This window comes from Martes martes (genome assembly GCF_963455335.1).
Source record: "Martes martes genome assembly, chromosome: 14".
Lineage (NCBI taxonomy): Eukaryota > Metazoa > Chordata > Mammalia > Carnivora > Mustelidae > Martes > Martes martes.
Genome location: NC_137902.1, coordinates 66,506,243 through 66,523,546, shown reverse-complemented (window position 1 = coordinate 66,523,546; position 17,304 = coordinate 66,506,243). Strand labels below are relative to the sequence as shown.

At 34.7% G+C, this 17,304-nt stretch overlaps 1 protein-coding gene across 1 annotated transcript in view; it reads left to right on the top strand.

The window, feature by feature from the left end:
• The window catches only part of UBE2D1 (ubiquitin conjugating enzyme E2 D1), a 38,930-nt gene extending 22,033 nt beyond the window's left edge, over positions 1–16,897 (top strand). The window contains exons 2-7 of the mRNA XM_080822613.1: positions 6,775–6,838; positions 6,932–6,963; positions 9,693–9,770; positions 10,830–10,935; positions 13,970–14,063; positions 14,883–16,897. Coding sequence (XP_080678739.1) covers positions 6,775–6,838; positions 6,932–6,963; positions 9,693–9,770; positions 10,830–10,935; positions 13,970–14,063; positions 14,883–14,928 — 420 coding nt within the window. The 3' untranslated portion in view covers positions 14,929–16,897. The remainder of the gene's footprint in view (positions 1–6,774; positions 6,839–6,931; positions 6,964–9,692; positions 9,771–10,829; positions 10,936–13,969; positions 14,064–14,882) is intronic.
• Positions 16,898–17,304: the final 407 nt, after the last annotated feature.

Sequence of the window (17,304 nt, the reverse complement as noted above, 5' to 3'; positions counted from 1 at the left end):
CAACGAAATAGAAACCAGAAGAACTGTACAATGGATCAATGACACTAGAAGCTGGTTCTTTGAAAGAATTAATACGATCGATAAACCTATGCCAGACTTATCTAAAAGAAAAGAGAAGAGATTCAAATTAATAAAATCATGATGAAAGGGGAGAAATCAGGACTAACGCCAAGGAAATAGAGACAATTATTAGAACTTGTTACCAGCAGCTATATGTCAACAAACTAGACAATCTGGAAGAGATGGATGCATTCCTGGTTACTCATAAACTACCAAGACTGAAACAGGAAGAAATAGACAATCTGAACAGACCAATAACCAGCAAGGAAATTGAAACAGTCATCAAAACCTGCCAAAGATCAAGAGTCCAGGGCCAGGTGGTTTCCCAGGGGAATTCTGCCAAACATTCAAAGAAGAAATCATACTTATTCTACTGAAGGTGTTCCAATAAGTAGAAATGGAAGGAAGACTTTCAAACTCTTTCTATAAGGCCAGCATTACCCTGATCCCCAAGCCAGACAAAGGCCCCATCAAAAAGGAAAATTACTGACCAATATCCCTGATGAACATGGACACCAAGGTACTCAACAAGATCCTGGCCAATAGGACCCAACAGTACCTTAAAAGGATTATTCACCACGACCAGGTGGGATTTATTCCCAGCATCCAAGGTGGTTCAACATTCACAAATCAATTAACATGATAGGCACATTAGCAAAAGAAGAGACAAGAACCCTCTGATCCTCTCAATTAATGCAAAAAAGCATTTGATAAAATACAGCATCTTTTCCTGATTAAAACTCTTTCAGAATACACAGATAGAGGGAACATACCTCAAAACCATAAAAGGCATCTATGAACAGCCCACAACAAATGTTCTCAGTGGGAAAAACGGAAAGCTTTTCCCTTCAGGTCAGGAACACAGCAGGGAAGCCCACTCTTACCACTTTTTGTTCAACATAATACTAGAAATCCTAGCCTCAGCAATCAGACAACAAAAAGAAATAAAAGACATTCAAATCAGCAAAGAAGAACTCAAGTTGAAAAGAAACCGATGAAGACACAAAGAGGTGGAAAAGCATCCCATGCTTATGGATTGGAAGAATAAACATTGTTACAATGTTTATGCTGTCCAGAGCAATCTACACATTCAGTGCAATCCCTATCAAAATTCCATTGACAGGGGCGCCTGGGTGGCTCAGTGGGTTGAGGCCTCTGCCTTCGGCTCGGGTCATGATTCCAGTGTCCTGGGATTGAGCCCCGAGTCGGGCTCTCTGCTCGGTGGGGAGCCTGCTTCCCCTTCTCTCTCTGCCTGCCTCTCTGCCTACTTGTGATCTCTGTCTGTGAAATAAATAAAATCTTTAAAAAGAAAAAAATTTCATCGACATTTTCACAGAGCCAGAGCAAACAATCCTAAAATTTATATGGAACCAGAAAAGATCCCGAATCCCCAGGGGAATGTTGAAAAAGAAAACAAAAACTGAGGGCACCAGAATGCATGGCTCTAAGGTATATTACAAAGCTGTGATCATCAAGATAGCATTGTATTGGCACAAAAACAGACACAGAGATCCGTGGGACAGAATAGGGACCCCAGAAATGGACCCTCAACTCTATGGTCAACTCATCTCTGACAAAGCAGGAAAGAATATTCAGTGAAGAAAGACAGTCTCTTCAATAAATGGTGCTGGAAAAATTGGACAGCCACATGCAGAAGAATGAAACTGAACCATTCTCTTACACCATACCCAAAGATAAGCCCAAAATGCATGAAAGACCTAAATGTGAGACAGGAATTCATTAAAATCCTAGAGGAAAACACAAGCAGTAACCTCTTTGACCTTGGCCACAGTGATTTCTGTCCTTTTATTTTAGGCCTTTTTAAAATTTATTTTTTAGAGAGAACATTTAAGGAAGGAGGGCATCATGCAGAGCAGGTGGAGGGAGAAGCAGGCCCCAGGCTGAGGAAGGAGCCCAGTGCAGGACTATCCCAGGACTTGGGATCATGACCTGAGCTGAAGGCAGATGCTTAATCAACTAAGCCACCTACGTGTCCCTACAGTGACTTCTTTCAAGACACATCTCTAAAGGCAAGGGAAACAAAAGCAAAAATGAACATTTGAGACTTCATCAAGATAAAAAGCTTTTTCATAGCAAAGGCAATAGTCAACAAACTAAAGAGGAACTCACGGAATGGGAGAAGATATTTGCAAATGACATTACAGATAAAGGGCTGGTGTCTAAGATGTGCAAAGAACTTCTCAAACTCAAGACCCAAAAAACAAATAATTCAGTCAAAAAATGCGCGGAAGACATGAACAGACCCTTTTCCAGAGAAGACATCCAAATGGCCAATAGACACATGAAAAATGCTCCACATCACTTGCCACCAGGGAAATACAAATCAAAACCACAATGAGATACCACCTTTGATCCGTTAGAATGGCCAAAATTAACAAGACGGAGCAACAAATGTTGGCAAGGATGTGGAGGAAAAAAAATCTTACACTGTTGGTGGGAATGCAAATTGGTGCAGCCACTTTAGAAAACAGTAGGGAGGTTCCTCAGATGTTAAGAATAGAACTGCCCTGGGCGCCTGGGTGGCTCAGTGGGTTAAGCCGCTGCCTTTGGCTCGGGTCATGATCTCAGGGTCCTGGGATCCAGTCCCGCATCGGGCTCTCTGCTCAGCAGGGAGCCTGCTTCCCTCTCTCTCTCTCTGCCTGCCTCTTTGCCTACTTGTGATCTCTCTCTCAAATAAATAAATAAAATCTTTAAAAAAAAAATAAGAATAGAACTGCCCTATGACCCAGCAATTGCACTACTGGGTATTTACTCCAAATATACAGATGGCGTGAAAAGAAGGGGCACCTGCACCCCAGTGTTTGTAGCCACAATGTCCACAATACCCAAACAGTGGAAGGAGCCATGATGTTCTTCAACGGATGGCATGGATAATTAAAATGTAGTTCATATATACAGTGGAGTATTAATCAGCCATCATCAGAAAGGTTGAATACCCATCATTTGCATCAACATGGGTGGAACTGGAGAGTATTATTCTATGTGAAATATGTCAAGTAGAGACATATCATCTGGTTTCACTCTTATGTGGAATATAAGGAATAGTATGGAGGACCACAGAGAAAGGGAGGGAAAACTGAATGGGAAGAAATCAGGGAGGGAGACAAACTATGAGAAACTCTGGACTCCGGGAGACACACTGAGGGTTGCAGAAGGGAGGGGAATTGTGGGATGGGGTAACCTGATGATGGGTATTAAGTAGGGCACTTGTGATAATGAGCACTGGGTGTTATATGCAACTGATGAATTGTTGAACACTACATCAAAAACCAATGATGTACTATAAGTTGGCTAAATGAACATAATTTTTTTTTATCGTGTTATGTTAGTCATCATAAAATACACCTTTAGTTTTTGATGCAGTGTTCCAAGATCATTTAAATGGATATAATTTAAATAAAATAAGATAAAATAAAAAGGTTTAAATAAAAAAATAAAAGTATACTGGCTGCTGAATAGGTTAAGAAGAAAAGAGTGTGGATTTGGTTTGTTTGCTTGTACTTTTGTTGTTACATATTTTCACACTCTTAGCACATCTCAGAATTCCTCATTTTTCTTTTTTCAGATTTAAGGTCTGTATTTTTGTGGGTGAGGGAGGGTATATTTTGAGCCTTTTGTTTTCTGTTGGTCATTCTGTCTGTACCGATGTACCATAGTTTCAGTCATGTATTTCCAAATATAACAGGGTCTGAGAAAGGGATAGATCAGTAGGCATTTTAGACTCCTAAAGAGTCTAGGATGTTTAACTCTCTTCACCTAAGCATTAGTGTCATTATTAGTAAGTAATGACCAGTCTCACTCTGAAGAATGTTTGAGGTACTGTCAGCTGCCACTTTCCTATAATAAGTGAGCTTTAAATAGACAACTTAAGAACCTGACCTTTGCAGTTCAGTTGTGAGGTTTTTGTCTCTCATCCTGAGCTCTAACTGCTCCTAACAGAGGAGGAAGAAACAGGGCACAAAAACATAAGAACAAGAAAACCTTGAGTTTTCTATATTATTTTAAGGGATTTGAAAACAGTCTAACATTTGAAATTTGAACATGATTTAAGGCCATTACAAATTATAATTTGGGGTTTTTTGTTAGTATACAAAATAAATGTGTATTTATGCATAGGTATGACTTATTCACATATATATTAGCTCTGTAAAATATATACATGCAAATAAATTCCAGTTTTTTAACTACAGAAATTGATTTTCAGAATAACTAGTTTTCTAGTTAAAATAAGGGCAAAGTAGTCCCATTTACCCATTTATACTAATGTTTAGAAAACTCAACATGATTAATATTTTCAGAAGCAATCTCCTAAAAGCCCAGTTTAGAAAACTATTAAATAAAGCACAGTCACTTCAAATGGGTATGTGACTTGGGAACTCCTCCCCCAGTCATTTAAACTGGTTGAATAATTGCATCCTGCTACTGGAGAATTGGGTGGTTATTATCCATTCCATATTAACATTTACTTGAATGCTTACTGTATGTCAGAGATTGCTGTACATTTCACATGTATCATTTCTCTTGTTATAGAAACTATGGATAAAAGTAGTAATGCCACTTTACATTAAATGAAGGTTTGGAGGGTTAAAAAAAGAAAACAATGTTTTGCCCAAGATCATGTGGCAGTGGAGTAATGGTACCATTATCACATTATCACATTAACCATTATCACTAAGTTAAAGGACTGAAATATTCCTCTTTATTTTTTAATTATACCTGGACCAAAGAAGCTGCTCTGTTAGTTAATTATTATCAGGAAGAAGAGTACAGCATTAGCTGTAAAGATAACAGCAACGAAAACAAATGAAAGGACCAAGATATATACTGGAGAAGACTTGGAAGAAGGAGACCAGAGTTTGTACTTGGCTCTGTTTTTAGCTTATATATCACTTTCTTAGGAAAGCTTTCCCTGCCACATCCTATTCCTTATCTGTCTGTCAGAACACTAAACTCATTGTTGTAATTACCATATTGCAATGATTCTAAGGTGCACATATTTTTCATTTTAGCGTTTCTAAAATCTGGATGCATCTTATACTTGATGTTGTCTTAAAATTAGTTGTCAACATTTCTCCTTAATTATTGGTACAAAAAATAAGGATGTGATTTATGGTTGATGGCATCTTAGATTTGATGATATACAATATTTACATGTGTTCCCATGAAAAAGTTTATATCATCCCAACAGTTTTAAATACCAGGTATATACAGTGATTTTCCAGTTTCTAGTCTAGTCCTCTTCCAAGCTTCAGACTTGTATGTTGAACTACATTTTCCTTCGAAACCACAGACATCACCAATTCAATATGTCTACTTTCTGAACAAACTTGTCTTTTAGTATTCCCCCATGTCAGTAAATGGAATCTACGTTTGTACATTTGTGAAGCTGAAAAGCTACCAGTTTGACTGCCAAGGTGTGAATCCCACTTCCACCTTATACTAGTTATGTGAGGACACCGAGACATGTGTCTGTCTTCATATGTAAAATGGGGAGCATAATAACACCTATCTCTGAGAGTTGTTGGGACATTAAAACAAGGTGTAAATGTTAACTGTCACTGACCTTCATGATATATCTGTGACCTCTCTCCTTAACTCTGGACATGTAACTCATCCTCAAATCCTGTGAGAGGTAGGCCCTTTAAAATATTTATGTCCACTTTTATCTCATCGCTGCTTCTCCACTCCAAGCCCTCATTTTTCTCACCTATAGTAACTAATAGTTTCTACTCTTTCTCATCTCTAATCTATTCAATACAGAGATCAGTCAATAATCTTTTAAATCAGATCATACAACTTAAAAATCCACAATTCTTAGTATGGTATGTATTGTTCTCAGCTGTCTGCCCAGCCTCTGCCTACTTTTTCAGCCTCATCTTATGCTGCTCTACCTCATAGTGTCACTCATTTCTCCCAAAATGAACTCCCACTCATCCTTTACTTTTCTTCTTAGCTGCCACTGCCTCAAAGACATGTCCTGATCTTCAACACTAAAGTAGTTACTTAAGTCCTAGTGTATGATCTTTTATGTTGAATTTATACCTTTTCATATCTGGGGTGAAGATAAGGAAGTCGAGTGATTTCCCCAAGGCTTGTCATGCTGATTATGGTAGAACTGGAATGCCAGCCGAGGACGGGCCAACTCTAAACTGTCATTTCCATGGTCCTTCCTTTGCTTCCTTGAGAACAGAAGAAAGCATATGAATCAATGTGCTAGGCTGCCAAATATGGCCTGACTTCTCTCCTTTCTTTCCATTTAACCTTCAGGTAGGTTGTTCTCTCAATATCCATTTCTTTGGAAGCCATCCCTCCCAAATTAGATTGTAAACCTTTGAAGATGTTCATCTATTCGTATGGTATTAATATAACATTATTCTAGTAGTTCTTATATATCCCTAGCGGTTATGTAAATTACCTTGTGTACAGTAGATAATAATTAAATATTTTTGTCTTAGGGATGTTAGAGAAAAACAGTATTTTAATCCATTTAATTTATTCAGGGTTTGGTGATATTTCATGAAGGGATTTAGTACTTGCCATACTCTTCTACCAATCAGTAACAGTACATTTTCTGTTTTCATATTTTGAATAGAACTGCCTCAAATTTAAAGTAAATAGTTGGTGTCTTCATAGATTATTATGCTTGTTTCACTAGAAAAACAATTAACCTTAAGTATTTTTGCTTTGCTTCAGGAATTAAGTGATCTACAACGAGACCCACCTGCTCATTGTTCCGCTGGACCTGTGGGGGATGACTGTAAGCTTTGCTGTCTTGCTAGGATTTTGCTACCATTAATAATATATGTTTGAACGTTTGTTAATGACTCCAAAACTTCTTTGTTTGTTTCAGTGTTCCACTGGCAAGCAACTATTATGGGACCTGTAAGTATGATTCATATATATGAAATTAATTCCCTCAGCCATACCTCATTCTTACCATTTCACCTTTGATGAGATGTTTGTGGCTAAGGTTGAGTTTTCATGTTTTCTGAACACTCAGGAAGCAAAATACAATGAAAGGATTTTTGATGATTTTCTGGAGCACTGGTGGCAAATCACTTGTTTGGATCACTTTGATGTTTCCCTTTGACAAATCCTTGGTCATTACACATAGTCATGGATCACCCACAATTTGCACCCAGGCTATATGTTATACATTTGCTTTATCTGTTTTTAAGCACAAAAGTCAATTGTTCAGAACCCAACATAATTATCCTCACATCAACAATTTTAGTAAAAGAAAAAAATAATAATTGTAGTAGGTTAGAAATGAATCCAATTAACTCAGCAATGGAATACCTGCAAGCAACAAGCACCAGTTTGCAATAACTCTTCACGGTTCCCGTGTGTGAGAGGGAACTGGTGAGATAATTGCAACAGATCTATCTTTGCCAACTCCTGAATTTGTTGTTTTTAGTTTTGTTGCATTGTACTGAACTCAAAATTACCTATTTTATGACTGGCTTTACTTAACACTACCCTTGTTAAGATTATTTCTTTCTGTACCAAGAGGCAGTTATGACTTGAAACAGACTTTTCTTTTTGTGCACAAAAATCTGATAGCATAGGAATGGTCATTGACGACTTTCTGGGTGAGAATATACATACTAGTAACCTGTTTACATGAACATCATTCTCTCCCTCCCCTGAAAGAATTTTATCTAGTAAGGCATAGAGGTTTTAATCATATTACTTGTGTTTCACTTTTAAAAACAAATACTGAATTTTCAGAGCAGGAGTCCTGGGCAAATGTCTCAAATTACTAAACTGTTATGTTAACTTAGTTTTTTTTAAGGGTAAAATGCAATATATTTATAGAACAACTTGAAGAATCTAGTTATTTGTTTTTCATTGCTTACTAAGAACCTTCAAAATACTATTATTTATTTATGTATTTATTACAGATTTTATTTATTTATTTGGCAGACGGAGATCACAGGTAGGCAGAGAGGCAGGTAGAGAGAGAGGAAGGGAGGCAGGCTCCCCACTGAGCAGAGAGCCCGATGCGGGGCTTGATACCAGGACCCTGAGATCATGACCTGAGCCGAAGGCAGAGGCTTTAACCCACTGAGCCACCCAGGTGCCCCATAATACTATTATTTAAAGGCCCACCCTTACCATTTAAATTATAGCCCTTCACGGATATTCCTTAGATGAATCACATGTAGCAAATGGTTACAATTATGTTACTCATACCCCCTTTATTTAGTAATGCAAACATGCCACTCTCTAATATCATTTGAATTTATTTACATTTTCTACATTCTTTTTAAGTTTTGAAGAACTAGAATTAAACTATATATAGTTAGAATAATTATACAGTATAGTCCTCTAATGTATATGCAGAAACTTGAGGAAGTAATGATAGTTTTGCTGTTATTACCAAAGTGGTAATATAACATGATAACATGAAAAATTTAATTAAATATTACGGAGGGGCACCTGGGTGGCTCAGTTGGTTAAGCATTTGACTTTGGCTTAGGTCATGATCTCAGGGTCCTGGGATTGAGCCCTATGTTATGCTTGTCCCTCTGCTCCTCCCCCTGCTCATGCCCTCTTTCTCAAATAAATAAATTATATATATGTAAGTAGATATATGAATATACGTGTGTGTGTGTGTGTATATATATATATATATATATAGGAATATATGTGTGTTTGTGTGTGTGTGTATATAAAGGAATTAAAATAGATTTTACCTTTGTTCTTTATCATTTTTTTCTTGCTTGTAACATTAAATGTATTTTCTAACTGCCATAAAGAAACATGGCCAAATTTAAATTCTTCCTATAAAGTTGGTTCCTAATTTGACTCACTGACTATTGAATTTATCTAGTTTTATTTTGAGCTTTTTTGTGTTTTCCACATTATGTTGTAAACTGTTACTAAGTGAAGATTGGAGGTCTGAATTGTGTGTCATGTAGCCTTTCCTTTTTATAACTTGGTCTTTTTATTTCATTTCTATTCTTGCCCCTTAAAGGACGACCATTGGTGCCCCTCCGTAGCTCAGTCAGTTAAGCGTGCTGACTATTGATTTCAGCTCAGGTCTGATCTCAGGATCATGGGATCAATTTCCATGTCAGTTTCCCTGCTCAGTGAGGAGTCTGTTCAGGATTGTGTTTCCCCCTCGGCCCCTCCCCCTGCTTGCACTCTCTCTAAAATAAATAAATAAATCTTAAAAAAAAACTATGACCATCAGATCTTAAGTTTTATAAATAAGAAGGTAAATAAATACTAGCCCAAACCCTGTTTCCCATACTGATTACTGCTGCAGAAAATTCTTCTTTTCTCAAAGCAATCTTGTGTGTATACTAATCTATAAAACTCTAGACTCATAAAAAGATCTGTTTAGGTACGTCACACCACAGTGTGTGTCCTATTTTTGTGTTTAACTTTGATGTCATCATGATTATTGGAGATTCTTCCTTCATACCTGCAAAGGGAAACCTGTTTTCAAGGTAAATGATTTGAACTTAGGACAGAATGATGGTTTGTTTGTTTGTTTTTTTTCCCCAAATCAATTTGGGGGGAAATCATCTTAGGTTACTAAATAAATACAGTAATCACCAAATAAATATAGTAATCACTAATGCAAATATTTGTAATTTCAGCCTGATAGCGCCTATCAAGGTGGAGTCTTCTTTCTCACTGTACATTTTCCGACAGACTATCCTTTTAAGCCACCAAAGGTATTTTCATTTTTATGATTGATTTGACTCCTTGTCAGGGATTTTACTCGCTACCTAAGATATGTACATGATGTCAAAGACTGTGGGTAGTTTAGCATGTTTAAACTGTTCTGTAAAATCACTGAATTTAAAATATACTTACTCAAATATTGGACTATATCTGTAAAACAAAAGGCAGTATGTTATATGATAAATTAGCTTCCTTACCTTTTTTCGCCCTCCTCATTAGATATATGTAGTTTGGGAAATTTTTTATGGTCAAGAATCCCACTTTTGTATTCAGGGGATTATCTTTGAAAGTTGACCCTATTTCTCAGTTCTTAAGTTGTTATTCAACAAAAATTTATTGAGAACCTCCAGTATTCTGTTAACATTGGGGAATACAAAAATAAATGTGACACAGTCCCTTTATTAAGTGTGGTAAGAAAAATAAAAACATTTCCTTATTACGTTAAATTTAGGCTGGATCTGAAGAGGAAATAAATGATGGCGACATCAAGAAGGGAGAAGTTTATTAACAAATACTTCCACTCAGAGTAATTATTTTAGATTTTTAAAAATACCTGATTAATATTATATATATGAAACAATGTAAAAACAACTCTTGTGGAAGATTAAAATTCTAGCAGATCCCTGAGAATAGGTAACAGGCTGAGGCCCCTCAACTTTCTTCTGGAACAGGGTCGGCACTCTATTTTTAAATTCATTGTCATTTATAGGTATCAATGATAATCAAATTGAGAAATGGATTACTTTGAGGAATAATGAAAGCCATGGTTAATTGCTCCAGGTACTACTCAGGCAGTCATATCAGCTATTATAGATTTATTTATTATATTCCAAAATACTTCTCAGTTCCAGGGGGCCAAGGGGAAACTGACTATTTGCTTTCACACTCCCAGTAGCTAAAACTATGTGTGCACAAAGTAGATGCTCAATTTGTTGTTGAATACATTTCTCCTCTAAGGTCATGTAAAGTTGAGGACATTTTACCCTAGAGCATATTGGTTCTGTTTTGTTCATAGTTTGTGGGTTGTCACATTTTTGTTTTATTTATAGATTGCTTTCACAACAAAAATTTACCATCCAAACATAAACAGTAATGGAAGTATTTGTCTTGATATCCTGAGGTCGCAATGGTCACCAGCTCTGACTGTATCAAAAGGTAATTTTATTTACCAGATTTATAACTATTGATAACAGTGAGACAAGAAAAATATAGCAGAACTATCTAGGGACTAAAGTTTAAAAAAAAAAACAATTTACTGTTTTCTCCTGCTTTGATTTTGCTTTGCTTTCATAGCTCTTCTATTACTCTTTTGCTTTTGTCAGTTAGCGTGATGTGGTTAATGGTCAAATCTTAATAATAAAATGAGACAAATTTAAATATGTTAGAACTAGAAATTTGGTTGAGCCTACTGACATTTTACCCCTTTAGTTTGGGCTTTAAAGAGAGAGACAGAGTGAAAATAAGATTTTAGGACCAGTTGTCCCATTTATTTTATTTTTTTTTAAAGATTTTTTTAATTTATTTGACAGAGATTACAAGTAGACAGAGAGGCAGGCAGAGAGAGGAAGGGAAGCAGGCTCCCTGCTGAGCAGAGAGCCCAATGCGGAGCTCGATCCCAGGACCCTGGGATCATGACCTGAGCCGAAGGCAGAGGCTTTAACCCACTGAGCCACCCAGATGCCCCCAGTTGTCCCATTTATTAAATAGTATTGTTAATGTAATGAATAAAGCTTTACATCTCTTACTTCATCTAAGAAGACACATGTCACACTTTAGAATTATACAGTTTATTTATTAGGATGTTAGTCTAAACTTTTAATAACCAATAGCATTATTTATGACTGATAACATAATCCGTGTGGATTCTCAGCTTTAACAGATACATACTTTTTTCTTGCTAAATTATCAGGTGTGTGTGTAGACCTTCTAGTACCTAGCCAATCGTTCCCTCTTAATTCATGTCTTGTTTCTCCAGCAGAAGAGAACCCAACCATTGGAAAATACTGTTTTGAGTTAGAAGCTTCTGCCCCTGAAGTAATTTGGTAGTTTTCCCTTTTTATAAAATTTAAGAAAATTATTTCTCTTGAAGGATTCAGGGGAGGAATGAATCTGTGCTCATTTAAAAAAATCTTTTTAATAAATGCTACCTGCATGTTTAACTTATTTTTAAAAGTGATTAGGTTTATAGGAAACAGGGTCCACAGCGATAATATTTCAAATATTAGGTAAGTAGTAGCCCTTCATGTCAGCTAGTTACTATGAATGGCAGTTTTTCTGACCTAAAATGTTTGTATAAAATGTTCATGTTGATTCTAGTGTCTTTTTAAAAATCACATAGTATAACCGTTATGTACTAGATGCAAGAAAGTTTTTGTGTCACAGGATTATTCAAATTAATATACTCTTTCCTGGAATGGAAATGGAAATGTAATTCATTTGGTGTAAGTGGTTAAGTACTTACACATACAAAAGAAATGGCAGACTGCCAGATGTTGAGCACTAATTTTCTAACATCGGTAGCTTTTTATAAATATTAATTAGGATTCTTGGCTTCTGGACACTGCCCTTGAAGAAGAATTTCAAGTAGCCTCACTATCCTCATATGTAAAATGAGGATTATAAGAGTATTACCATGTAAGGTCACTAATGCATCTGGCACATAGAAGACATTCGCCTGAATGTTAACTATTATTACCTTTTTCTTTATCTTAAAACATTTGATTTGTGTACATTGTAGTGAAATCAGGGAGGAGCTTCCCTCTTGCCTTATTTTATAAAGTAGCTTATACTTTGCTTATTTGTACATTTTCTACTTTTTTATATTTTAAATGTCTTATTTTACTTTCTATTGTGAGTTTAGTCTGGAAACTCTGGAGATGTGAGCCTAGATAATCTACCCTACTAGTTTAATATAAAAGGCTTTTAAAATTTCAGTAGGCAGATGGAAGATAAGGAAGATGAATAAAATACTAATTTTTTTCATTAGCCCTTAGCAACTCCCTTTCTGTGTTATTTAAGAAATTAACTCTGCTTTATAAATATGCTTGTGGATTTGTAAGAGTAGGAAAAGATAAAGGAACATAGTAGAACATCTTGAAATGTTCTTCCAAAGATTCCTCGTACATCCTCAGAAGTCATGGCATGCCGTCATAACAGACAAATCAGGAACCAGAGTCCTTGTTCCTTACCTTTTCAGATACTTAAATTGTTTTTAAGAATGTAGCCATTTGAATTAGTATTTTGATGTGGGAAGAAACAACTACTTTTATAATGTTCACTTATATTTTAAATCATACAAGTTATGTATTGGTCATTGTTACATTATTTTTAAATGAGTGTGATACAAATAATGTACATGGAATAAAAGATTCATTGAAAAAAACCTGACAAATATTTCTTCTTTGTAGGCAGACTGTAGCACTAAGCCAAAGTAAAAAAAGTGCATAAACATGAGTCCAAAATGGTTTGGACTGTTAACTGCAATTTGTTTGCTGTACTTTGAATTGATTAGAACATAGATTTTCTGCATTAAAATAAAATAAAAAATGGATGGTTTCCTTATGAAAGTACAAAAGTGTCTTTAAAAAATACCTAGGGATGCCTGGGTGACTCAGTTGGTTAAGCATCTGCCTTCAGTTCAGATCATGATCCCAGGCAGGGTCCTAAGTTTGAGTCCCTCATTGGGCTCCTTGCCCAGCAGGGAGCCTGCCTCTCCCTCTGCCTGCTGCTCCCCTGCTTGTGTGCTCTTTTCCTCATATCAATAAATAAAATCTTTTAAAAAAATACCTAAAGTTAGGATGCTGTTCTAAAAATGTTTTGATTAGGTACCATATTTGGTATATGTATGTGTTACCTAAAATTATTTTTATAGAGAACTCTTCAGATTAAATGTTTAGTTACTTTATAAATGTACATTTTTTAAATAAGTGGAAATTCAAATAAAATTCAAAACTTCAAAAGTTATAGTGATTTTATATTATATGCATTGTATGCTAATTTTAATTTCTAATTTAAAAATTAGAAATATTTGCTCCTTGCAAAGTTAGTCTAAAAAGTAATTTAACATGCTCATTTGATTTTGTTTTCTTTATAAGTTCATTGTCTATATTCAGTAAAAGCATTTTCATTTATGTAATTGTTACAAAGCAGAAAGATCATTATCTGATGTGATGTTCTTTTTTCAATCTAGTTTTATTGTCCATATGTTCTCTACTTTGTGATCCTAATCCAGATGACCCCTTAGTACCAGATATTGCACAAATCTATAAATCAGACAAAGAAAAGTAAGTGTTTACTTATATTAGTTTCTGCCTGGGTGTACTTCTGTGTAGTCTGCCAAAACATAAGTATTATCAATATATTTAAGTACCTTTAATTGTGTTAATTGTACTAAGTTTGCCTATCTTTATTAGTCTTTTTACAAACTTTTTACAATCTTGTACTAAGTTTGCCTATCTTTATTAGTCTTTTTACAAACTTTTTACAATCTTGTACTAAGTTTGCCTATCTTTATTAGTCTTTTTACAAAAGATATTATTCCTTCCCACACAGTGTTTAGTCCTTTACTATTTAATAGTACATGTTCTGCATTTGTGTAATATGTCTGTTTTTTGATAGGAGAAGAACCATATATATAGTTCTGGGTAGTAAATTTAAAATTAAAGAATTTGATAATTGGAAAGCCTTGAATATTGTATTCCTTATCTTCTCCCAGGAAGAAAAGTTATCCCTAACCCCCTCCAAACTGACCCAATTTTCAAGCTGTTTCATCTTGCTGGAACCATTGATTCATTTGCATTTTATAGATGATGCCCATTCAGGGTTGGCTTTTATAGACTTCTGTTAGAAATTGATTTCTTATTTTGTTGTTTATAATTTAGGCATGTTTCTGTATTGGTTGTAGAGAAATCCATTAGTTAAAAAAATCACTTGTTTTCTGTTTTATTTAATATATGAGCCTAAGTCACATTGACTCAATAATTGGCGTATGAATAATTATTGCAATTAAGTGTAAAAAGGTAGAGTGTACAGTTTTATATAAATAGTTCTTCTAAAAAATTCATTTTGTCTGTTTTTATTATATCCCTTTTGTATGCCTACAGATACAACAGACATGCAAGAGAATGGACTCAGAAATATGCAATGTAAAGTCAAAAAAATTTCATATATACCAGAGTACTGTAAAATCTAGGTTTTTTTCAACATTAGCAGTAAATTGAGCACTGTTTACTGTTTCATTGTATCATGAAATCCTTTGATTTTTACCCATTTTACATGTATTTCTGAAGCAAGACAAAACAAACTTCCAAAAATACCCTTCAGACTGTGATGAGAGCATTTGTCATTTTGTATGCATTGAGAAAGACATTTATTATGGTTTTTAAGATTCTTGGACATCTGCATCTTCAGCTTACAAGATCTGCAATGCATCTGAAAAGCAACCAAATTATTTTTTGCTGAAACTAAATGTTTTTACATGAGAAATGCTATATGTGTTGTCTAAGATGTCATCAGTTTTATAAATCTGTATTCAGATTCATTCTTTGTTAGCTCACTTTATAATTTGTATTTTTTTACTGTATAGACTAAATATATTCTATTTACATGTATGTCAACTCATTACCTTTTTCCTGTGAACAGTATTGAAAAAACCCAACAGCTGGTAATTAAATGAATTAACTGTCTGTCCCCCTTGTCTTAGGGTAATCGGTAGATTGATTGCAGATTTCTTAAACCTGAAAGGATCTCTACACTGTAATTCTCAGTATCCTGATTATGGAGAAACACTTGTTTTGATTTTGTTATACTTGACTTAACTTTATTGCAATGTGAATTAATTGCACTGCTAAGTAGGAAGATGTGTAACTTTTATTTGTTGCTATTCACATTTGAGTTTTTTTCTGTATAGGCAATGTTATATTGACACCTTTTACAGATATTAATGTAGCTTTTTCCATATAAATAAAATGCTTTTTCTACTATCTGTCTTGATTACTTAAAGAAATAAATTATCTATAAGTAAGGATCAAATCTATAAAATTTTGCATGCAAATTAATTCCAAATTGTGCAAATGAGGTCTGTTGTATTTGATATTCATTGCCATTAATTATATAAATTTTATTGCTTTAGGTTTGTATTTGTTTACCATATTATTAGTCTAGTGGATGGAACACATTGGACCCTTGTTATAGAAGAGAATTTAGAATAAGTTGGGGTTTGTCTTGGATCACATTTTAAGTGAATCATTTACTAAGGTACTGTGATGAATATAAGGCAGTGTCACCCACACTGAAGAAAGTATTGACCTGAAAAATAGTTTAATTATTAAAATGCCCCTCTAGGTAGAATGAACATTGTAATTTCTTAACATTTTAAAATCTAGAATTTTTAAAATAGTAGTTTAGTGCCATCACAGTTTGAAAGAGGACATCCATTTTTTACTATAGATGTTATAAAGAAAATTCTAAAATGATGCTTTCCTCTGTTTTTATAAATTTCCAGTTAAAAGTGGCTTAAATAAGCAGGTTATCTTTGCAGATTTTAAAGAAAGCTAGAAAGTTCTAATGTTCTAACTTGGAAAACAATATACATTTCTAATTATTTAGCATGCTTACCAAACTTTGAGTGAGTGTCATTTTTAAGAAGAGTTGTAGCTCTTTGGATTATTGCAGTAGTTTTGTAAGTGTGCAAGAATCTGTGATGGATGTAGTCGTTAGTAAAGCATTTAAATCACTTAAGTATTTTGCCATGGATCATTATTATTAAAGCACAAAATAACCCATTGTTAGAACATGTGTTTTTATAAATGAGTGTAAAAATAATTAAATGAATTGTGAAATGGATGTTTAAGAAAATATAGGTTTTAAAAGTAACTATATTAAGTAATGTCTTGAAACAAACATATCATGAAAAACACTGCTTTACTAGGTATATGATTATAAGCTACATTCACCCAGAATTTGAACACTCAAGTTCATTAGATTTAAATATTTAGTATATTTTGATAGTAAAGGATTTTGTTTCTTGAATATCTTTCACTTTTTTTAAAACTTTGATTTGTGTGACATTTATTTTTGGAAGTGTCTTTTTTTTCCTTTATTAAAAGTTTTGAAACTCACCTAATTCTTGTTTGCCTTTGCTTACACCTGAATTGTGTGACCAGACTCCAGAGGAGTGAGCACAAGTTCTCATATTAAATAAAAACCTTAAGAATTCTGTGGTGGCATAATGATGAGCCAAGTCACCATTTCAGCTCTGTCATTTTTGCTTAATTCTGAGAAGGATATATCACTTACCTTTTACAACTGCAAGTCCGAAGTCAGGGGCCTTCCTCCATAAAGTAACCATTGATTTAGGGACCCTTGGAATGAGAAAAACAGGTAGTCTTTTGGAGTTTTGGACAGTACCTCTTGAAGTCTTGGGTATTTCAAGACAGTTAAAAACGATATTCAAGTTGAATTCTGGGCACTTGTAAATGTCACATACAGTAAGTCAGAGATACAAGTTGTAAGGGCAGCCTCACC